Below are 25,595 nucleotides of genomic sequence, written 5' to 3'. Positions count from 1 at the left end.
AAATTCCGACCCCTTCTAATTTCTTTTCTTCTTCTTTTATAGTCTAGGTTTAGATTCAATTAGGAAAACTTAGATTAGATTATTAAGTTAGTTATTTGATTTGATTTGATTGAGATCTGTAAGTTTGTACACGATTCTTCTTTAATAAAAATTTGATTTGATTTTATATTTGTTAAGATTAGATTGAACTTCTGTTTATGATTTGATTCTCGTTTGCGTTTTGATTTCTATGGGCCTGGGTTGAATGTAGATTTAGGGTTTGTTGGTGTTGCAGCGGCGCCGCTGGTGGTGCAAAGGGGAAGCTAGGGTTTTGCGCATGCTGAGAGGAGGGAGATGGTGAATAGTGGCCGGGTCGGTTTGATCCGGTCCACTACCCGGTCCATACGTGATCCACTATAGGCCCATTGGTTCTCTTTTTTTTCTTCTTTGTGGCCCAACAAAAACGACAACAATAACAACAATCCAATTAATCTTAATTAATTTGTTTAAATTAGTTAATTGATTAATCGGTAACAATAAACCTAATTAACTAATAAAAATAATGAGAATTAATAAAACCCTAATGAAAAATGATTAATCTTAATAGTGATATTACTATAATTTAACTCCTATTGATTTAGAAACAAAATTATAATAATTCTACCAATAATAATTCAATTAGTGATTAATAATAATAACATTATTTAGTGGAAATGCAAAAATGATAAAGATGTGTAAATGACAAAGAGCAAATGGACCCAAAAATAACTTGGGCTTTAAATATTTGTCATTCACACCCCTATCCTCTTTCTTTAACCCATTTATACAGGAGTTTTATAGGAGGGCGAGTTTGATAATGGATATATCAAACCCTATGGCTCCTAATTTTTAACTCCCTTAATAAATTGAAAAATGAGAATTAAACCGGGTAAATTTTGGGGTATGACAATACCTAGACCTCAAATCAATCTTACTGAATACACGAGCACCCACCAACTGATCCATCAAATCATCAATCCTCGGAAGTGGATATTTGTTCTTAATCGTCACCTTGTTCAGTTGTCTATAATCAACACAAAGTCTCATAGAACCTTCCTTCTTCTTAACCAACAAAACAGGTGCACCCCACGACGACACACTTGGACGAATAAACTTCTTCTCAAGTAAATCCTCAAGTTGACTCTTCAACTCTTTCAACTCAGAAGCTGACATTTGATATGTAGCCATCGATACAGGACTAGTTCCAGGAACTAAATTAATCAAAAACTCAACTTCAGGTTCCAGCGGTAAATCACTTACACCTTTAGGAAATACCTTGGAAAAATCGCGAACTATTGGCAATTATTCGATTGTTCTCTTCTCATGAACATCTAAGGTTGCCAACAACGTATACACCATCGCATCATCTTGCATTGATTCATCTACTTGCTTAGCAGACAAAAACACATTTTCCGTAACACCAATTTTAGGAAAGATAACCGTCTTTTCAAAACAGTTGATATACATACAATTAAACTCTAACTAGTTCATACCCAAAGTCACATCAAGTTGCTCTAACGGAAGACAAACTAAATCAATTCCAAAATCTCTACCAAAGATACTCAATGGACAATTCAAACACACAAAAGAAGTAGACACGGATCCCATAGCAGGTGTATCAATAACCATACTTCTACGCATATCAGATAACACAAGATTCAATCTCATAGCACAATCCAAAGAAATGAAAGAATGTGTTACACCGGTATCAATAATAGCAATCAAAGGTGTACCATTAATAAAATACGTACCTCAGATTAGCCTATCATCAGCTGCGGTCTCGGAACCAGACAATGAAAACACCTTTCTTTCGCTCGCTCCTTCTTCGGTTTGTCACACTTGGTACTAATGTTCCCTTTCTCACCACAATTGTAACAAGTCACACCCGAACCACTCCTACAATCCACAACTTTGTGACCCATTTTGTCACACTTGAAATACTTAATAGAATTTTTGTCGCATTCATTAGCACGATGCCCTTTGACACCACACTTGAAGCACTAAACTGGAGCACCAGATCCTCCCCCACTTGGCTTCCCACCATAACCAGATTTCTGCTTCTTCTTATCATCATACGGTTTCCCACGGTATTGTCCTTTTCCTTTCTTATCATTCAAAGACTTGCAGTAGGAACTACTCTCCCTACTATCCTCATCATAAATCTGACTCTTGTTAACCAACTCCATAAAACGTGTAATCTATTGGTAACCAATAGCCTTATTGATATCGGGTCGCAAACCGTTCACAAACTTCAAACACTTAGACCTCTCAGCATTCATAGTATTGTAATAGGGACAATACTTGATCAACTCTTGGAATCTCGCAGCATACTCTGCTACAGTACCGTTACCCTGCTTTAGCTCAAGAAATTCCACTTCTTTCTTTCCACTGACATCTTCTGGAAAATAGTTCTCCAAAAATGCGTCATGGAAAAGATCCCAAGTAATCACAAAACCCTTTTCTTCAAATCTCTGAGCAGTGTTACCCCACCAATCCTCAGCTTCTTTCTCGAGCATGTGAGTACCAAACTGCACCCTCTGTGCATCAATATAATTCATAACTCGAAAGATCATCCCAATCGCCTTCAACCATGCTTGCGCCTTATCATGTTCATGCTCTCCCTCAAAGATAGGAGGATTGTTCCTCTGGAACCTCCCCAAAGCACAAATCTCATCATCATCACCATTCCGATTACTAGCATTCACTTGAGGAATCTGACCAAGAGATTCAACCAACATCCTCAATGCATCAGCAATGGCATCATCGTTCCTTCCTGCAACCATCGTCCTAAGACCACCAACAAACAAACAGACAAAACAGTATTGATCATGTTAGATACACAAATCTAATACAACGGGAATAAAAGACATTAATGACCTTGACCAACTGGTCGACCATGCTTTGATACCACTAATGTAACACCCATTTTCTAAACCCCAAATATTACATATATAATAATAGAGTAATAAGCATATAACAAAAGGGCGTCACATGTCATTTCCAAAATAATTGAAAACCAGAACAAACATTCATGCATGCATATGATCATGTTTATAACACATTTGAAATCTTCATGTTTTCGATAATATGCAAATGCAACGGAATAATAATTAAAATCAAACCATTTCAATAAATATATCCCATACTATATTCATCTACCGTTTCAAAATAACATAATCAATTATGCTATATGAAATCAAATAACTAGGCAACATAGACTTCCACAAACATATCCAAATTATCATGTTAAAATACGAAAAGATAACAATATCCAAATAACCAAAACATGAGTTCAAATAAATCCCCAAGTGTTATATGACCAGGGCATTTGACTCTCTACATAATCAAAAGATAAACCAAAAGCTCCTCGGCTAAATGCTCGGACAAGCTTACTATTCGTCGGAACCTACACGATGTCACAATGAACATGATTCAAACAGAAGGATGAGAATTCGCATCATAATGAATACATAATATATGTACAATGCACATAGCATAGAATAGCATTATCATTCTCCAAACTTCATAATTGAATAAGTTCCACAATTATTACCTACACACAAATAAGATTACCACACAAGCAACCACATCAATTCAAACAATCACATAACACATAATGCAACTCGGATGCAATTAATGTGACTAAATGCATGTGGTACCATGTAAGTAACAAGCTCATCGCTCTCTATCAAAACCAGAGCCACGCTTCAGCTCCGGACAAGATCAAAGCCCTCCAAAAATATGAACCTTTAGTTACCGCTTCTGGACCACAAAGGAACAAAGCCACGCCTATGTTTCCACACAAGGATCAAAGCCACCAGTGTGAACCCAAAGTTTCACCACTTATGTTTCAAAGCCACCATGAATACATGTACAATGATCACCAAAACATATGCAATTAAGATTATCCGTACAATCTTAACATACCGCATACCACAATAATTTCCACATTGAATTATCCATCAATTGTACAAAATACATCAAGTATCCCTTCACAAAAAATGCATCTAAAATAGCATATATTCCTCCACATAATTTTCACAAATATTACCTCATATAACTCATCAACAAATGTTATCCACAATTCACACATTCACAACAAACATATACAAAATTACATGTTATTTACATAACAACATCATAATTAAACCATCAAATGCTAACCAACTCTATCATATTATATAGATAATCACATTAGCTTCCTAACACTTCGAACGGCACAAGAAAAGGAGTTATAGATCAAAAGTTATGAGGCTCAGAAGTTTGGCAAAACAGGGCACTTTCGCCCTGCGGAGGAATTTGCTCGCCCGACGCTCCAAGTCAGTAACTTGGTCACAAAAAAACCTCGCTCGCCCACTGACTCGCGCGGCGAACGCTCGCCCGGCGGAAGACACCAAAACAGCAAAATTCTGTGCGTTTTCAGCACCTTCAACACCAACCCAAATCTGATTTTTGCCAACCAAAACTCATCCAAACAACAATTTAACACACATAAAAGGTTCCTAAACATGTTCTTAACCATGGGCTCACATACAAACATCATCAAACATGATTAATAGCACAAATCCCATGAATTCAACATAAACTCTAACATGTGAAAATCTATGAAATTGAGGGATGAAATACCTATCATGCTACCATACATTGCATACATATATAATCAAGATAATGGAATTCTCCCCCTTACCTCAAATCAAATTCCTTCTTCTTCTAGATTCCCAATTCCTCTTCTTCCTCCACTCTCTTCTATTCTCTTCTATTCTCCAAAAGCTAATGTTATGAAAAATGACTTAACTCAACTCTTACTATCTCTTTTCTTTCTAATTGGGCTTAGCCACCCATTCTATCTCAACTAATTAGGCCCATCATCTATTATTTAATTATTCCACCAATTACTTAATTAAATAATTATTATACTACATAATAATTAAATAAGTAAATAATAAAAACACCAAATAACATTATTTAATAAATAACTAATAAAATCAGGATGTTACACAAACTACTTTCAAACATCATCATTCATCACAATTCAACAACACGACCATCATTATATTATAATAACAACAATTCAATAAGTAACACGAAATGCGACTTGTACAATGCACATGCATGTGGTACCAAGGGAGAAAAACTCCCAACATAAAATCCGCCAGTTAATAGAGGCGTCAACAAGGCATAAGTCTTCAACTTAATATTTGTCAATCCAGGCCAACTTACCGAGCATCAGCTCCAACTTGAATATGCTATGTATGCGACAACAATGAATGCGACAACAACAACACAACAACACAACAACAATTGTTAACCAACAACATAACAACAACATCAACATTGTCCATAAGCCTACAACTTGAATTTGCCAATTAATAGCGGCAATACAACAAAATTCAACGTCACCTGAAATTTCACATTTTTCAGCAAGTAAACAACACACCGAATCAACCAAAATATACGACAAATGTTTCGTAATAACACGGACAATTCAACTATACCGGCCAATTAATCATCGGTTACGAATTATATTATTTCTACTTAGTACTAATGTATCCTATTAAGTCTCTGTTAATTTAATTAAGTCTATTACTTATACTGATATTAAAGTTTAATTTGCTAAACCTGCTACTGATAGTTTATGTTATTTCCTTTTATTAGAAAACTACTGCTACAGTTATTAACTCCTCCTGCTATGCTTAACCCTCTATTACTGTAGTCAAATATAATAATTAGCCAAATTTTGTTTTCAATTAATTAATTATCATGTTTGTCTTTACTAAGTAGTACTTCTACTAATTTTCATTAGGAGCCATGTAGGAATTATACTAAATTATATGTTACATGATCATTCACTAAATGAAGCACTAAAAGGATGGTGGCTCCCAACCCCTCACAAGGAGCCACCGCCCCCTTACCTTAACCATGGGAGCACACGCTCCCTTCAATTCTTCCACCTAATGGGGATTGGCGCTCCCCTTCTAACACACATAGGGATCGGCTTCTCCCTTATGTTATTTTTTTTCTTTTCTTCTGCTCCAGCCACACAGCACAGAAACTCTCCCAGTTTTCATTCATTCTCGACTCAGACCAACAGAATAATAAAGTACAGCCACATAACAATTATACTAACATCAACATGGAATATCTTTCACCAATGAATTTTTCAACAACGAATTCATCAACAACAACTAATTTCATCAATTGCAGAATAATCACATAAATGAACCTAGAACAAATTTTTCAACAGCAACTCATTGACAATAACAAATTTTTAGTATTCAACCACAACAATGAAACATAAACAACAACAATTTCATAAACCCAATCTCACATACTATCCATCATATACCCTATTATAGAGTCAGAACCCCACCCTTATCTTGGATTGAAGGTTGCTCTAAGACTCTCCGATCGAATTCTAGATTTTTGCCCCTTTTGTTTCTCCGTTTCTCGGCACTCTCAAGTTCCAATTTTTGTTCTTCGAAAACCTAATCTCCTACTGCCACTTTTATATTTCTATGTAATTAACTAACCAATATAATGAGAATACTATTTTTCTATTATTCTTATTAGGCTTCATTTTTACACCTCTCCACTTTTACTATTTCTAACCATAAAGCCCAAACAATATAATCTAATATTATTTCTAATACTATATCTACAACTTATTCAACTAAATTAATCAACTAACAACGTGACAACTTAAATCAACATTTCAAAAGTTCAACAATTAAATCGAAAATAATTCAAAAGTATTTAATTAAATAATTAATAAAATATCAGGCGTTACAACTCTCTCCCACTTAGAATATTTTCGTCCTCAAAAATATACATGATTCAAACAACTCGGGATAAGATTCCTGCATCTTGCTTTCCAAATCCCATGTCATGCTTTCTCCGGCAGCTCTTGATCATACTACTTTCACCAACACGATCTCCTTGCCTCTTAGAGTCTTCATTCCATGATCCGCGACCCGCACCGACATCGTCTCCACTGTAAGATTATCCCGTAGTTGCACATCATCCATATAAATCACATGAGACTGATCTGAAATATACTTCCGGAGTTTTGACACATGAAACACATCATGCAAATTCGAAAGGTTAGGCGGTAAAGCCACTCTATAAGCAACATTTCCAACTCTGTCCGAAATCTGGTACGGACCAATAAAACGGTGAGTGAGCTTCTTAGACTCCAATGCTCGCCCAACACCGGTCACCGGTGTGAATCTTAAAAATACATGATCACCCGCCTGAAATTCCAAATCTTTCCTTCTCTTGTCATGATAACTCTTCTGTCTACTTTGAGAAGTTTTCATCTTTTCACGAATTAGCTTCACTTTCTCAGTAGAGTCCCGAACAATCTCAGGTCTAAGTACTACACTTTCTCCAGATTCATGCTAACACAAAGGAGTTCTACATCTTCGGCCCTACAACACTTCAAAAGGTGCCATTCCAATACTAGAATGGTAACTGTTATTATAAGTGAACTCTATTAATGGAAGATACGTATCCCACGAACCTCCCTGTTCAAGAACACATGCTCTCAACAAATCCTCTAACAACTGAATTGTCCTCTCCGTCTAACCATCCATCTGAGGGTGATATACCGAACTCAACCTCAACTTAGAACCCAACGCCTCTTGCAAACTTTTCCAAAAATTTGAAGTAACCCTCGGATCTCTATCCGACACAATACACAAAAGAACACCATGCAGCTTTACAATTACACTAGTATAAATCTCCGCCAACTTCGATACTAGATAAGTGATGTTAATAGGAATAAAGTGAGACAACTTCATAAGCCTATAAACAATCACCCAAATTGTATCATGTCCTCTTGAAGTATTAGGTAATCCCGTCACAAAGTCCATTGAAATGCTATCCCACTTCAATTTAGGAACTTCTAACGGTTGCATCAATCTTGCAGGCTTCTGATGGTAAACTTCCGACTTCTGACAAGTTAAAGATGCATACACAAATTGGGCTACATCACGCTTCATCCCAAGCCACCAAAACAAATTCTTCAAATCTTGGTACATTTTAGTAGCTCCTGGATGAATACTCAAATTACTTCTGAGACTTTCCTCAAGAATCATACTTTTCATCTCCGCATTATCGGGAATACAAATTCGATTACGGAATCTCAACACACCTTACACATCTAAGTTGAAATCATTATTCTCAAACTGATCGATCCCAACCATCGAATCTACTAACTTCACATCTAACTTTTGAGCTTCTTTGATACTGTCCAGAAAATCATTATTAATCTTCAACATACCCAACATAACACTCTACGGTGTCACCTCACAAACCAAACTCATATCTTTGAACTGCTCAATCAATTCCAACTCATTAACCATTATTGATTGACATATGCAAAGTCTTTAGGCTTAAAGCATCCGCCATAACATTAGCTTGACATGGATGATAATTCAAACCAAATTTAGTAACTCCAACCATCTCTGTTATCTCATATTCAATTCCTTCTGATCAAATAAATACTTTAAACTCTTATGGTCACTAAATACTTCAAATCTAGAACCATAAAGGTAATGCCTCCAAATCTTCAGTACAAAAATAACTGCAGCAAGCTCTAAATCATGCGTAGGATAGTTCTTTTCATGAGTTCTCAAGTGCCTTGACGCATAAGCAACTACCCTATCATTCTGCATAAGCACACCTCCTAAACCCATTTTAAAAGCATCACAATACACTATAAAAGATTCTCACGGATTAGGTAATGTCAAAACTGGAGCCAGCGTCAACCTTTTCTTCAGTTCGGTAAAAATTTCCTCACATTGAATGTCCCACACAAAATCCTTACCCTTACACGTCAACTTAGTCAACGGAAGTGCCAACTTAGAACATCCTTCGATAAACCTTCTATAATAACAAGCTAATCCCAAAAATCTTCTAATTTCGGTAGACGACTTTGGAGTTTCCCATTGCAACACAACATCTACTTTAGATGGATCCACAATAATGCCACTACCTGAAATAACATGACCAAGAAAACTCACCTCCTTTAGCCAAAATTCACATTTGGACAGTTTCGCATATAACTTCTTCTCTTTCAAAACCTGCAATACTAATCTCAAATGTTCTGCATGCTTCTCTTATGATTTAGAGTAAATTAAGATGTCATCAATAAACACCACTACAAACCGATCCAGATAATCATGAAATATACAATTCATATATTCCATGAATACTCCCGGCGCATTAGTAACACCGAAAGGCATCACTGAATACTCATAATGTCCATATCGCATCTTAAAAGCCGTCTTCTGGATATCTTCATCTTTCACTTTAATCTGATGATAACCTGATCTCAAATCAATCTTATTAAACACACGAGCACCCACCAATTGATCCATAAAGTCATCTATTCTTTGAAGTGGCTATTTGTTCTTGATTGTTACTTTATTCAATTGTCTATAATCAATACAAAGCCTCATGATTTCACCCTTCTTCTTTACTAGCAACACTGGAGCTCCCCACGATGATACACTTGACCTTACAAACTTCTTTTTAAGTAAATCCTCCGGTTTCTTCTTTAATTCTGAAAATTCAGATGCAGACATTATGTACGATGCCATAGACACAGGTCTAGTACCAGGTATAAGATCAATAGTAAATTCAACTTCTCTTTCTGGAGGTACATCAGGATTTTCATCAGGGAAAACTTCAAGAAATTCTCGCACCACCTGCAACTCATCAATTATAGCTTGATTTTCCATAGACAACAACGCCATCAACGAGAACACCTGAACTTTTTCTTTCATTAACAGTCGTAACTTTTTAGCAGACAACAAACCAACTCCCTCCTCTTCAGGAGTGGAAAACCTCACCGACGTGCTATAACAATTAATATGAACATGGTTATACTCTAACCAGTTCATACCTAAAATCACATCCAATCCACTTAACGGCAAACAAACTAAATCAACAACAAAGTCTCTATCGAAGATCGACAAAGGAAACTTTAAGCACACAAGAGAAGTAGTCACCGATCCCTTAGTTGGAGTATCGATGACCATTTCTCCATTCATGGAAGACAACATAAGACCCAATCTTTCAACACAATCAGCAACAATAAAGTAATGCGTAGCACCAATATCAATAATAGTGATTAAAGGGGTACTATTAATGAAACATGTACCTCTGATGAGTCTGTTTTCATTAGATGTCTGAGTCCCAGCCAAAGCGAACACCTTTCCACCAGCTTGTGTCTACTTCGGCTTCTGAAACTGACTACCAATGTGTCCCTCTTCACCACAGTTGAAACAAACCATCTCTTTATGCTTGCACTCAGATATCACATGCCCAGTCTTACCATAACGGAAACACCTCTTCACCTCAGTAGTACACACCATACTCTTATGACTATGTTTCCCACATTTGAAACAAACCACGCCAATAGGAGCATATCCCCCACTAGTTCTTTTACCCTCAACAACTTTCTGTTTACCTTTCCCAACTGGAGCATCATAAGGCTTACCACGATTCTGTTGGTTCTTACCTCTCCTCTCATTGACAATCTTATAGTGAGCATTATTATCCTCCTCATAGATCCGGCAAATATCAACGAAATCAGCAAAGACATGAATCTTTTGGTATCCAACTTCTTTCTTGATCTCCGAGCGCAACCCATTCTCAAACTTGATGCACTTGGAAAATTTAGTAGTCGCCTCGTTATAGTGCAGATAAAACTTGGCCAACTCAACAAACTTTGCAGCATACTCGGTAACTGACTTATTCCCTTGCTTCAGTTCGAGAAACTCAATTTCTTTCTTTCCCCAAACATCTTCAGGATAATACTTTCTCATGAACTCCCTACGGAACACGACCCAAGTGATCTCCTCACCTGCACTCTCTGATCTCTGACGAGTCTCTATCCATCAGTCATCATCCTCGACTACTAGCATATGAGTACCATATTGAACCTTCTGCGCTAGAGTGCAATCGATCACACAGAAAATTCTTTCAATCTCCTTCAACCATGTCAATGATCCATCAGGATCATATGTGCCCTCGAAGGTAGGCGGATTCTCCCTTCGGAAAGTCGCCAAACTACAAGATCCAGCATTCTCGTCAGTGTTTGGCTGATTCTCCAAAGCATGAGCCATAGCCTCCAAAGCAGCAGCAATTGCAACATCATTCCTTCCAGCCATCTCAACTTATCACTACAACATAAACAATAGTTAGAACTAGGTAACAATACTCGATTGTTAAACGACACTACGACTCAACAACTTGGTTGGACGGACCGACTTGCTTTGATACCACTAATATAACACCCCAATTCTACCCGACGAATATTATAAAAGCAGAGTTACAAAATTTCCAACATAACATGGGATGCTACACTTTCAACTTGGAAACAATGACATTCAATCACCTGTTTAGTCTTTAAAAATAAAACAACTTTCATTACTACGCAGCGGATTAATAAATTCAACAAAAAATACCAAAACATCTTATCCAACTCAAAACAACTTTAAGACATCAAGTCTTTAATGAAAACAACTTAAAAATTCAGCAACATAATAAAAATCAACAATAAAGAAAATACGCGTTCATCCCCCCGATTGTTATGTATCAAAGCGACCAACCCCTGACTCAAACTAATGAAGGTAAGCAGCCTTCACTCTAGATTACCTGCACGTTACTAACATAGGGTTAACATTCAAACAAAAAGAGTGAGATATCGAACCATATAATTCAGTGTATGATAAACAATATATAGATCAGATTATATAAAATCACCACCCAACGACTTTCAAACATCATCAGTCGTCACAATTCAACAACAAGACCATCATTATATTATAATAACAACAATTCAATATGCGAGACGAAATGCGACTTATACAATGCACATGCATGTGGTACCAATGAAGCAAAACTCCCAATTTAAAATCCACCAGTTAATAGAGGCGTAAACAAGGCATAAGCCTTCAACTTAATATTTGCCAATCCAGGCCAACTTACCGAGCATCAACTCAAACTTGAATATGCTACATATGTGACAACAATGAATGCGAAAACAACAAAACAACAACAATTGTTAACCAACAACATAACAACAACATCAACATTGGTCATAAGCCTACAACTTAAATTTTCCAATTAATAGCGGCAATACAAAAAAAATTCAACGTCACCTGAAATTTCACATTTTTTAGCATGCATACAACACACCGAATAAACCAAATATACGACAAACATTCCGTAATTACACGGACAATTCAACTATACCGGCCAATTAATCATCGGTTACGAATTATATTATTTCTACTTAGTACTAATGTATATTATTAAGTCTCTGTTAATTTAATTAAGTCTATTACTTATACTGTTATTAAAGTTTAATCTACTAAACCTGCTACTGATAGTTTCTATTATTTCCTTTTATTAGAAAACTACTGCTATGGTTATTAACTCCTTCTGCTATGCTTAACCCTCTGTTACTGTAGTCAAATATAATAACTAGCAAATTTTGTTTTCAATTAATTAATTATCATGTTTGTCATCACTAAATAGTATTGTTACTAATTTTCATTAGGAGTCAGGTAGGAATTATACTAAATTATATGTTACAGGATCACTCACTAAATGAAGCACTAAAAGGATGGTGGCCCCCACCCCCTCACAAGGAGCCACCGCCCCCTTACCTTAAACATTGGAGCACATGCTCCCTTCAATTCTTCCACCTAATGGGGATGGGAGCCCCCTTTCTAACACACATAGGGAGCGGCTTCTCCCTTATGCTATTATATATGTTATAGAATAATATTTTAACTTCATTAACCTTTTCAGATCTAGTCAAAGAGGCACAAAAATGTTAGATTAGTCTAATCAAACATATAAATGCACAAAAATATTAAAGGATATGTAATGCAATACTTATAAAAGATACAATGGATCTCATGTTTGGTTGACTTGTTTTACATTGACAACTTTGAGCTATGATATCAAACTTAGTATAAATGATGTGTCTTTTTTCAGGAAAAATATGAAAATTATGGTTGTTTTAAAGGCCATGTATTATTTTAAAAATAAAAATAGTGATAATTGTGGTGGTTTAAAATGCCATTATTTTCAAAATTAAAAACGTCATTTTTCACTTTGTATATTACGGCGGGGTGTATGGCGGTTAATGAAAAAACGCCATTTTTTCCCCTTGCGGCAGCCAAAGAAACCATGTTTAATGGAAACGTCATTTTCGTAAATTACGGCCGTTGAAACAGACATAATAGTACTTTTTAAACCACCACAATTTTCCTTTCTTTTTGTAGTGTTCTATCCTTGAACAAAATATTTTCTCTGCCCTTGTAAACTATCTCACATAATGGTGTTGATGTTGTTGTTGTATTTTTAGAACAATTATCAGTTAAAGAAGAGAGCTCAATCTTTGAAAAGTAATCAGTTGATAGATTGCGAGTGCAAAAAATCATTTTTGCTTCAACTTAAACAAAGAAGGAAGCTGCTCAATCTTTGAAAAGTTAAACAAAGAATGGAGTTTAACCTTTGAAAAGAAATATGCAACAAAATCTAGAATTGCAACGATGAATTTGTATTTTATTAATATTTTGTGTAAACAATGTAATATTTTAAAAATAACAGATATCATTCACCACAGATTTATTCTAAAACCGAGGGGCATACTTATCTTATTTTATTTTTCTATTTAAAATAAAAATATGTTTCCCTTTGGTTTTTTTTTAAAAAAAAGAGGGAATATGTTACACAGCTACAACAACGAATCTCTATCCTACATTCTTAAAGGAACAACGCTCGAGATATTGTCAAGATATTAATCGACAACAAACTATCTACATCCACCACTATATATCTTTCTTGTGAAAGCATTTGCCTTGATAATATTTGCTCAAGATGATGAAATTTTGGAACTTTAAAATTCTTGGAAAAGTTCTCAATGATGGATATTGCAAATGCAGAAAATCATTCTTGCTTCAAGTTAAATAAAGAAGATATATCAACCTTTGAATAACTTATTAAAAGTGTTATGTAGTCAAACTATTGAACTTGAAAATAATGTGCACAAAAGATATGCGCATTGTTTTCCAACAGGATCTGGATTAGAGTAAAATATGTTGTTCTCCAAGAACAACAATTATTATGATAACATTGCATTTGTTGTAATAAAGTAATCAAATATTCTATGTAAAGAATGTAATGTTAAAAAAAGCTTATACACTTTTTACCTCGAATTTTGTCAGAAATTGAGGAAATAATTTTGGTGTGATAATTGAGAATATTGATCATCCTCCTTAAACAAATTTGTGTCATCCATTTCATGAGTATCAATGCTCAAGAAACTTTCATTACTGATTCACATGAAACCTAAGCAACATCCATTATAAAAGTATGATGAATGTTAACATTTTTAACCTAACTGAAACATGAAGCGCTTGAAACCTAAAGACGCATGGAAAAGTTCTCTACGATGGATTGAAAGAGCAGAAAATTATCTGGGTTCAAGGTTTATTTTCTTAAATATTTATTTGATCCAAAAACCATATATTTGAATATTAATTTTAATCTTGCACCCGTATAGAATAATCTTGCACCCAATATTCTATCTTCTCCAAGATTCAATAATTCGAAGATCTAAAATCTAGATCTTCAGGAAATTTAATTTTTATCTAAATCCCTAGGGAATTTGATTTTAATTTTAATTTTAATTTTAATATTCTGTGTAAACAATGTAATATTCTGGATAAACAATTTAGCAACTTTAAAAAAAAATAATCTTACCCCTCGATTTTTTTAAACAAATTGAGATATTAGATACGCTAGTTTTGAAAATAATAAAAGTGTTGTTGCTGGGGTTCGAACCCATGTGCACATAATCTTACCCCTCGATTTTTAAATCACTAAGCTGTTAAGTGTCAACTTTTCATGACATCATTCGTTACCTCGCTTCTTTAGCCGAGACTAAATACATTTTGCGTATGAAGTGTTATGTGTTTTTTGTAGTAGTGAAGCGAGACTTGAACTTGGTAAAAATTGTTCAATATATGTTAAATTGGCATAGAGTAGCAAAGGTGTTGATGGATAAATTTGCATCAGCGCGGTTGCAAGTATGTTGAAGTATGCCTTAAAACCTTAAATGATGAAGAAAAAGAAAATATATTTTGAGATTGCAGAAACCATAAATCATCATAGAAAGTCAACAAAGATGGAATATCACATAATGAGGCTTATGGTCGAGCCTGTGTGGTGGGAGGCTGGCAGCGTCTTGACATTGGGTCCGGGTCTGGCAATAATTTTCATTTGTTGGAGTTTGGATTCGGTTTTCTCAGTTCGCATGAATTGTAGTTTGTTGTTTTAGCTCGTGGATTCGTTTTGTATAGGTTATGTTTTGGACTTTATTATAGATCCGTTGGGTTTTAGCAATTATAAATATGTCTCTCTTGCATTCTTGCTATCACAAACTTCATAACCTTATAACTTAAGACATAGAGATGGGTTTCATAATCCTAGTGGTAATCTTAGAGAGTCAATGGTAAATTTCTAAAGGTGTGTTTTTAGAATTTGGAAAACTCCTGGAGATATTTATGGGGGGTTAAAAACACTAGTAAACACTTTGGGCATGTGTGATTCATATATAAGAGAGTTTGAGAGATTGAAAAACACTTGGTAGAAAATAGAATTTCTTTTTGAGAACTTGGGTGACTATTTTTTTGCAACTTATTTATAATCTTTTGTAACAACTCTTGGAAGTATAGTGATTCAGAGAGCTGCTCTCTTCAACACGGTTGATCATTTGATAAAACTAAATAATCAAGTTATTGTGTTTATCTTTTTTATTTTATCTTCTTCTGAGTTAACTGATATCTTATTGCGCAGAGAATTAATTTTTGCTAAGGACATTTATTCTAGTTTCCAATAATCTTTATCCTCACACATCAAATTTTTTTAGTGTGATTGAACCCTAAATAATTCTTCTAAAATGTTTTTAATTACTCAATCAATTCATAACAATTTAGCCTCTACAAAAATCTATCTATTGTGTGCAAAAGGAGTATATGCCCTTCTAATCTAAGCATGTATCCCCTAATAACATTTCAAAGCTTGTCAGTCTCACAATAGCTAACAAATAATCCATACAAACTTTTTTTTTTCCTAAAATAAGTACCTCTGATATTTGTTGTTTCTTTAATAAAAAGAATAATTTAGTATAATATATAATAAAAATGTTTAAATAAAACTATAATAAAATATTATTATCAACTCTAAAAATGTTTTTTTAAAACTTCTTACCTTTTAATAGAAAGAGAGAATGATTGAACTTTCATTTCAGTTGTAACTGAATTTCAATTGTGAAAAGTTAGTTACATCAGGTATCACAACTTGTTTATATACTACAAGTTGTGACCTGTAGTAGCCTGTAACTACTGAAAACAAACTGCCAGGTGTCAGTAACATACTGACTGGCTCTAAGCTAAAGCTAACACTCTAATACCCCCCCCCCCCCCCACAAACTCATGGGGAGCTCGCAACCCTGAGTTTGTGTCTGAATTCCAGGAACCTTGTTGAAGGAAGAGGTTTAGTGAGAGTATCAGCCACTTGATCAACACCAGGAATGTGAGCAACAGCAATGGTTTTGGCTATGACCTTCTCTCTGACAAAGAAGAGGTCAATCTCCATATGCTTGGTACGAGAATGTAAAATAGGGTTATGAGCAAGCAGAACAGCTGATTGATTGTCACAAAGAACAAGAGGCTGTTGAATAGCAATGCCAAGCTCAGTGAACAATGTTTGAAGCCAGAGCAGGTCTGCAGTGGCTTGAGCCAAACTCCTATACTCTGCTTCTGTGCTGGATCTTGCCACTACAGGCTGCTTCTTGGACCACCAAGAGATTAGGTTGGGACCAAAGTAGATAGCAGCACCAGAGGTGCTCCTCCTATCATCTGGATCAGATGCCCAGTCAGCATCACAAAATACCTTGACAGGAGGTGGTTGGCTGGAGGTCAGAGGAGACAGATGCAGGCCATGAGACTGTGTACCCTTGAGATAACGAAGAATGCGTTTGACTGCAACCCAATGGGTCTCTAGAGGATGAGACATAAACTGGCAGACTTTGTTCACAGAGAAAGCAATGTCTGGCCTAGTAATTGTGGCATATTGCAAAGCCCCAACTACTGACCTGTACATGAAAGGGTCAGAGAGGGCAGGAGAGCCAGTCTTGGTGAGTTTGCAAGAGGATTGCATGGGGGAGCTGACAGGACTGCAGTCAGACATTTTGGTCCTGTGCAAAAGATCCCTAATGTACTTGGACTGTGTGAGCAGCATGGAGCCATGAGAGGTAGCCTTAACTTCTATGCCCAAGAAATAATCAAGATCACCAAGATGCTTGAGAGAGAAGGCAGTGTTGAGCTTGGAGATAATCTGTTGCAGCAGCTTTGAGTCACTTCCAGTGATGATTATATCATCAACATACACTAGGAGATAAACCACATGGCCATTGGAGGAGTATATAAAAAGTGAGGGATCACATTTGCTAGGAGTGAAATGAAGAAGCACAAGAGCCTGTTGTAATCTCTCAAACCATTGCCTAGGAGCTTGCTTCAGACCATAGAGGGCCTTTTGAAGTTTGCAAACCAGTGAGGGATCAGAAGAAACAAAACCAGGGGGCTGTTCCATGTAAACTTCCTCAGTGAGCAATCCATTAAGGAAAGCATTGTTGACATCCAACTGTTGGATGGACCAATGTCTGGAGAGAGCTATAGTAAGAATAATTCTGATGGTAATAGGCTTAACCACAGGGGAAAAAGTCTCATTGTAATCAAACCCCTGCTGTTGGTGGAAGCCCTTGGCAACAAGCCTGGCCTTGTACCTATTAACAGAGCCATCAGGATTTTCCTTAACACGGAAAACCCATTTGCAGCCAATAGATTGTCTGTTAGGAGGGAGAGGAACAAGGGACCAGGTTTGATTCTTGCATAAGGCATCAAACTCAGCTTGCATAGCAGCTTTCCACTTGGCATCTGTAAGAGCCTGCTTAACAGACTTTGGCTCAGAGTGAACTAGCAGCAAAGAGGGTTGTAGTCTAGGCTGAGTGAAGCCAGCTTTGGCTCTAGTAGTCATAGAATGATTGTTGATAGGAATGTGAGCAACAGGGATGGCATTGAGAGGTATACTGGGAGAAGCAGAAGTAGAGCTAGGAGAAGTAGAGAGGTTTGGGGAAGAAGAAACAGTAGGAGACAAGGTAGGGTCAGAACTGACAGGAGCAGGTGAAGAAGCTGACACGGGACTTGAGACAGGGACAGCTGTAAGAGGAGTAGGCATAGGTAGAGGAGTAGATTGAGAAGAAGCTGAAGTAGGTAAAAGAGAGTGTAGAGAAGAGATACTAGAGGCTTTTAGAGAAGAGGAGGAATGAGAAGTAGCTGATTTTGAAAACAGCTCTAGAAAGGGAAATCTAGACTCATTGAAGAGGACATCCTTGGATATGTACATTCTTCCAGAGGGAGATAGACACTTGTAACCCTTGTGGGAAGTGGAATAACCCAAGAACAAACACTCATGAGATCTAAACTCAAGTTTGTGGGCATTGTAAGGTCTCAATAGAGGGAAGCAAGCACAACCAAAAGCCTTTAAAAATTTGTAGTCAGGAGCAGTTTTGAACAGAAGAGTATAGGGTATCTGAAACTGCACTGAAGATGAGGGAAGTCTGTTAATGAGGTAGACAGCTGTGGTAAAGGCAAAGTCCCAGTAGGTCAAAGGTAGAGCAGCATGACTCAACAAGGTAAGGCCTAGGTCAACTATGTGCCTATGCTTTCTTTCTACCACACCATTTTGGTGATGTGTGTGAGGACAAATAACCCTATGCTGAATTCCCAGATCTGCCAGAAATTTGGAAAAGGGCCTAAATTCTCCACCCCAATCAGATTGAATAGCCTTAATAGGATAACCAAGCTGTAACTCAACTAGGGCTTTAAACTGTTTGAACACATGGAGAGCATCAGCCTTAGATTTCAGTAAATACAGCCAAGTGAATTTGGAAAAAGCATCAACAAAGGAGATATAATAATGAAAACCTTGAGTAGAGGATTGAGGGGAGGGACCCCAAAGATCACAGTACACAAGTTCAAGAGGAAAATGATATGTAGTTTGAGACAAGGGAGAGTGTAATCTATGAGCTTTACCAACACAGCAGGCAGCACAAAAGGTATCAAGATTTTTATTAGAATGAGACAAATTACAACTTTGTAATACAAGTTTCAGCACATGAGCATTAGGGTGGCCTAGCCTAAGATGCCATACATTGGATAGGGAAGGGGAAATAGTAGTAGCCTGCACACTAGGCACTATTTTATTAGTACTAACTAAGGAAGAAGGAGGCTTGGAACTGACAGGAGACTGAGTAGGCTTTGAGACAGCAAAAGGAGGAAACTGATAGAGGCCATCAGGACCAACTCTACCAACCAGAAGAACAGCATTAGACACCTGTGATTTAACAAGACATGTGTCAGAAGTGAACAGAAAATAGACTTGATTATCCCTACAAAATTGACTAACACTGATGAGATTTTTGGTAATTGAAGGAACATGAAGAAGATTCTTAAGTGTGAGAGGTGTGTGAGATTGGCAAGTAGAGAAAAACTGACTAGAGCCAGCTGAATTGATATGCAGACCTTGACCATTTCCTATAAAGATTTGGTCATGGCCTTCAAAAGGAGTGTGCTGTTGGAGATTGTTGGCATCATTAGTGACATGAAAGGAGGCACCTGAATCAGGGTACCAAGTGGCAGCAGCCTGAGGTTGGGCAGCATTAGCAATGAAAGCACTAGGAGTCAATGTAATAGCAGGTCTAGCTTGTGGTGTAGCACTGGCAGTAGGTCTAGTCCAAACATTTGCAGGAATTTGAGCATAAGCAACCTGAGGAGGAGTCCACTGCACAGGGGCAAAAGGAGTGCTAGCATAAGCAACTTGAGGTTGAAACTGTTGATTATATCTATGCCAACAGTTCAAGGCTGTGTGACCAGCTTTGGAACAGACTTGACACTGAACACCAGAATTTCTGCCTCCTCTACCTCTACCACCTCTGCCACCTCTATAGGACCTTCCACCTCTGAAGGAAGCATATTCAGGCTCAGGAGAAGGAGAAGCAGGAACAGAGGGAGTAGATTCAACAGCACTAACCGGAGGAGTTTCAGAAGCTGGAGGTTGGGATGAAGCTTGAGTGAGATTCAACGAAGCCAGATCTGGAACAGAGGTTTTCTTGAATTTATTCAACCTGAGTTCATGAGCAATAAGGAGAATCTCCACTTCATCTAGATCCATATCTCCAAACTTACTCTCTACAACCGACACAACCGAAGCATACTCACTCGGTAATCCTTCAAGGATAACATCAATGTGATGCGTGGACGGAACCGGATCACCAATCGAGGCTAAAGCATCAACAGTTTGACGAATCTGAAGCAGATAATCAGAAATTGATTGCGAATCCAGAGAAGCAGAGCGAAGTTCAACGCGAAGTTGTCTTGCTCGTGCACGAGTTTGCTTTTGGAAGTAGTTGAACAACCGATCCCAAAGTTGATGAGAGTGAACGCATCCAATGACGCGAGACATGATTTCGCTGGAGAGCGTCGATTGCAACCACGACAAGAGTAGCTGATCTTTTTGAAGCCACGAAGAATAGAGAGGATTGACGATACCTTGAAGACGATCGTCATCGGAGAGAAATTTGGGAGGAACACGCGCACAAACCACCAGATCTGTGAGATTGTGTGCGTTGATGTAAGGCTCCACTTGCTGACGCCATAGATGAAAGTTTTTGTCGTCGAGTTTGTATGCGATCTTCAGCGCAAACTGAAGACGGCGTGATTCGTCCATCACCGCCGCAGACGGCGCCGCCGGAGACGAAACGTGAGCGGAAGAGGGAGATCCTGGCTGTGAGTCCATGGATCGGAGAAGCTAAACTGATACCATAATAGAAAGAGAGAATGATTGAACTTTCATTTCAGTTGTAACTGGATTTCAATTGTGAAAAGTTAGTTACATCAGGTATCACAACTTGTTTATATACTACAAGTTGTGACCTGTAGTAGCCTGTAACTACTGAAAACAAACTGCCAGGTGTCAGTAACATACCGACTGGCTCTAAGCTAAAGCTAACACTCTAATACCTTTAAATTTACCACGCACACTTTCTCATAACGGTTGCCGACACTTGTAGAATAATATGATACTGATTTGTTTCGTCTTGATAAAAATGACAAAGTATTAGTTAACAATAAAAACAATGTACAGTTGAATAGCTTGAAGAAGAATGATACAAAATTAAGGTTTAACCAAAAAGAAGACAGTTGAGTAGCTTGAAAAAGAATGATACGAAATTAAGGTTCAACTGAGACGAAGTAATAATAAATGAACCATAAAAAAGACGAAGACGAATGAAAGGAACGAAGATGGATGCCATGCGAATTAGGATTTAGCATATGCTTTTAATATTGAAGAGCTTACTTGTTATCTTGTTCGAGTTGAAAACCTTATATAAGAGTACATTCATCCTAATCCTTGAAATACTTTAATCTATCTTTTGCTTGGAAAAGACCCTACTTGAATGGGATAGTCTCCTCCACTAAATTAAAAATAATATTTCCCCTTTTTTTTATTCTTCTATTATTAAAAAACGGTTTATTTACTTTCAAATTTCTTTGATGAAAACGACCAGAAAAATAAAAATAAAAGAACATATTTTCTCACAAATCATCCTTATCTTCTAAACACAACAGCTCTTCTTTCTAGTCAAGAACACAACTAGATATATTAGTAGACGTTACAAAAAGAAAAGTATTACCTGGAAAAACAAATATACTAGTAACCTCACTTCATTCATATTAAGTCTAGATACATTTCATAAATAAAAATGTCTAGATACATAGTACCAAAAACATTATAGGAAAAAATTATCTATATTAAAGATAAGACCAAACAAAACTTAAGAATTAAGTAAATTATCAAGTATAAACAAAAACAATGAACTTTTCTTTTATAAAGGAAAGGAACCCCAATTGAGTTCTTCCATAACAAAGGTTTCATCAAATTCAAATTCAAATGAAGAAAACACCACATTAGTATTGAAAATATAAGTAATAATAATAAACTGTAAATAAAATTTACCAACCCCATACGTGAAACAAAAATAATTTACAGCCCAAATGAACAAAATAACCCTATATAAAAGAATATAAGTAACCCACCCAATAACTTTCACAACAATGTTATATAATTCTTATAATGAATACAAAACAACACCCTTAGTATTCTTCTTCACCTTGGTATATCATTCTCTTTGTCAATGAAGAATTCAGACATCTTTTTCTTTGAAACCTTTTTTACTCAGAGATGGGTATGGTTTTGGACCTGTAAAGAAGCTTCTTTTTCTTTGATGTTTGGTTATCAATGGTGAGTACAACTTTGCCAGGTTCCCCGATTTTGAAGGTGTTGGTAATTACTGTTTCATCAGCTGGTGAGATTTTTCGGTTCTTCTGTACTATCACTGTGTATCCATCTTCAGCACTAGGCACAAATTCTGCTCCATAGCTCACATTCCAATCCACCACTCTGATTTCCCAAACCGAAGTGCTTTTCTGTACATTCAATCATTCAGAAACAGTCAACATATTAATACTAAATATGCACATAAAGAGATCAAGGTTTTAAATTGCGGTCCGCAACAGTAATTTTGGTATAAAGTTTCACAGCGTAAACGTAGCCGCGATTTAAAACCATGATAAGATTGGTTATCAAACAAGTTTTTATTCTCACCTCAGAAATTGGGAACTCAACAGCATGTTTTGTTGCTGGTTTGATAATAACCTCTGTAGCAGGGTCAGCAGTAGTGAATTCCTGTTCACCCTCTCGGCTAAGTCCTCCATATTGAACTGGCACTAGCTCGGGTGCTATATATCTGTTCAAGTCAAATATTTATCAATAAGAGCTTACTAAATAACGACATCAATAATGATAAATTAATAGGGTATGTTCCCAAAGGTTTTGCATCCACAAGTGGTAATTGCAGCCGCATCTTCCAAAGATTTTAATAAAAATCTAGAACTGGAATCTGAACTACAGTCGAGGTTTTCTATGTCTCTGCAACCATAACGCAACTACAATTGAGCCTGCACCTACTGTATATGATCATACCTCTAGCAATACCAAGGACTGAAACATGACTCAACTCATCGGAATGAGTGGTGTTTGAGATCAATTTTTCATAATACCAAGAATAGCATCACAAAACTACTTTATAGGCAATTTAAAACATTGTCGGTTGGAATAAGTGGTGTTTGACATAGTTTTTCGCAATATCAAATATAGCAGCATAAAACTATACTTTATAGCCAATTCATAACTATATAAGTATTAGTTTAACAACTTTCTTCTTACGGGCTAAAAAACATGACTTGTATTTTACGATGAAGCACTTAAAAAGGAGAAGGAATAACTTACTTGAAAAGGGTATCAGCAGATTTGGAGGAGCCAGCAAATACAAATTTGCTCTTGGTCCTCTGTGTCAGGAAAGGACTAATCATCCTAGAAAAGGCAAGGTACCACCAAGGAACATTGATAAAAATCTACACAAATACAAACAAACAAACAAAAAGCACCAACTTAAGCATCAATATTAGTCACTAAACATGAAAAACTCGAACATATTTAAAAAAATCACAATAACTGTTAATAACCTGTTTGGCAACAAATTCGGGATAGTTATCCTGAAGCAATTGAAGTGCCTGATTAGTAGCTTGTCTAAGCTCCTTCTTAACAAATCCAGGAGAATTTTTAAGATCATTAATCTGAACAATAGTTGCGATACCAGATGGAGCAAAGTCGAGCTTTCTAACACTTTTCTCCAAAGACTGAATCCTCCAACGGATAAACTTGTTTCTCTTCTCATCATCAGAGAAACTTTTTTGATACAATTCCTTGTTCTCAAACTCACCAAAAACATTGTAGTAAACAGGGTGACCCTCTTTGTCATAACCATCCGTGAAAACAACTTTGTCCCAATCAGTTCCAAGATCCTCTTGAAGAAGTGCTTCAATTCCGAATTCCTTTTATCACAGACACAATCAATTAGTAACTAAATAATAACAACAACTTATAACAAACTATGATCATGTTATGCTTGAATTGACTTGTTTGATTTTCTCAAATTATCAGCGGAGTCAACGTGTTAGTGTTGTGTCCGGTGTCTATGTCCGTGTTTCAGAAATAACAAACTACCATCTCATCAAACTATATCTTAATTACCTTTCTCCAAAGAACAGTTTGTTTGATCATTGTGAAAGCTTCCTTCACCTTAAAATCCCTTGCTCTAAGGAACTTCAGAAGAATCACATCACTTCTCTCATCAGCTAGCAACGGAATTCCCCATATTTCAACTTCTTCTGGTGTAGAAGGAGGAACCTCCACATCAACAGCCACAGCAACAGGTTGTTCACCATCACCGTTAGTAACAGCAACTGATACTATGCTTTCTTGAATAGCTTCAACCGTTTTCGCACCGTCTTCTTCAGTACTCGAAGCTATTTTCTCAACAACTTCCACCACAGTCTCCTCCACTTTCTTCTCCTCAGGTTCGGGTTTAGCTTCGGTTTTAGGTTCCTCAGAACTTGAAGCTTTTTCTTCTTCAACCTTTTTCTCTTCAACTACTACTTCTCCTTCCTTTTTCTCTTCTGTGACTTCTTCCTTCTTTTCTTCGGATTTCGTTTCTTCGGTTTTCTTTTCTTCTTCTGGTTTTTTGTCTTCTTGTGCGGTTACTTCAGGTGTAGCCTTAACTGGAGGAGCGGTGAACTCGTGTTTGTTAAGTGCTTCCTGAATAAGCTGTTTGAGATCATCGAGTGCTTTTTTCTGAAGCTCAGGAAGTTCAGAAACGACGTTGGTTTCTTCCTTGAAAGAAACCGATTGAGAAATTTTGTTCTCAGCGGCGGGCTCATCAGCAGGCTTAGCAGTCTCCGCCACAGCTTCAGCCGGCTTCTCGGGATCTTCAGCAACCGGAGTAACGTCCTTATCAGTGGAGACATCAGCAGCAGCAGCAGCGGTAGCGGTGGCAGTTACAACTTCTTCGGCGGCGGGTGGTGGAGTTTCGACGGGAGTTTCAGAGGTGGTGGGGACCACATCTTCAGTTGGTTTTTGGGGTTCTTGAGCCATTAGAGTGAAGTAATTGAAGTTTGAGAAGAATTAGGGTATTTGGAAATGAAAAAGGGGGAAGGGTGGTGGGGAGGAATATATTAGAGGGGAGAGAGTGGGATTGGTTTGGAGTTGGAGACAATGGGCTGGGTTGTTGTGTTTTATGTAAAGAGATTATGATGATGATGGGGAGAACCAGTCTGTCTGCCAGCAGGTACATCACTTTGTGGGCCCAATTACACCTCTATCTCTTTCTTTCTTTTATTTTCAACTTTTGTTTTTTTATACTATTTTTTTTTTTACTTTATATTTATAAAAGGTCTCGTCTAGGGCGATGTTCTCATACCGTTTTAAAATAGGTGACGATAGAAGGTCTCCAAAAGGGAGGAAATGTCTCG

The 25,595-nt window shown here is 36.9% G+C and overlaps 3 protein-coding genes across 3 annotated transcripts; all 3 read right to left on the bottom strand.

The window, feature by feature from the left end:
* Window positions 1–2,216: 2,216 nt before the first annotated feature.
* Window positions 2,217–2,756, bottom strand: LOC131636126 (uncharacterized). The gene has a single exon (XM_058906776.1). The coding sequence runs from the start codon at window positions 2,754–2,756 to the stop codon at window positions 2,217–2,219; it is 540 nt and encodes a 179-aa protein (XP_058762759.1).
* A 7,497-nt stretch (window positions 2,757–10,253) lies between these two features.
* On the bottom strand, window positions 10,254–10,850 carry LOC131636125 (uncharacterized). Its single transcript, XM_058906775.1, has one exon. The coding sequence runs from the start codon at window positions 10,848–10,850 to the stop codon at window positions 10,254–10,256; it is 597 nt and encodes a 198-aa protein (XP_058762758.1).
* Window positions 10,851–22,111: 11,261 nt separating this feature from the next.
* LOC131636124 (patellin-3-like) lies at window positions 22,112–25,354 on the bottom strand. Its single transcript, XM_058906774.1, has 5 exons — window positions 24,319–25,354; window positions 23,751–24,119; window positions 23,515–23,639; window positions 22,831–22,972; window positions 22,112–22,652 (listed from the first exon to the last, which is right to left on the bottom strand). Exons 1-5 carry the CDS (start codon window positions 25,216–25,218, stop codon window positions 22,398–22,400), a joined length of 1,791 nt encoding a protein of 596 aa, XP_058762757.1. The 5' UTR covers window positions 25,219–25,354; the 3' UTR covers window positions 22,112–22,397.
* Between the last annotated feature and the right edge of the window lie 241 nt (window positions 25,355–25,595).

Source organism: Vicia villosa, unplaced genomic scaffold, assembly GCF_029867415.1.
Source record: "Vicia villosa cultivar HV-30 ecotype Madison, WI unplaced genomic scaffold, Vvil1.0 ctg.001641F_1_1, whole genome shotgun sequence".
Lineage (NCBI taxonomy): Eukaryota > Viridiplantae > Streptophyta > Magnoliopsida > Fabales > Fabaceae > Vicia > Vicia villosa.
Note: the sequence above shows the minus strand (reverse complement) of the source record. Positions and strands in the feature narration are given on the sequence as shown.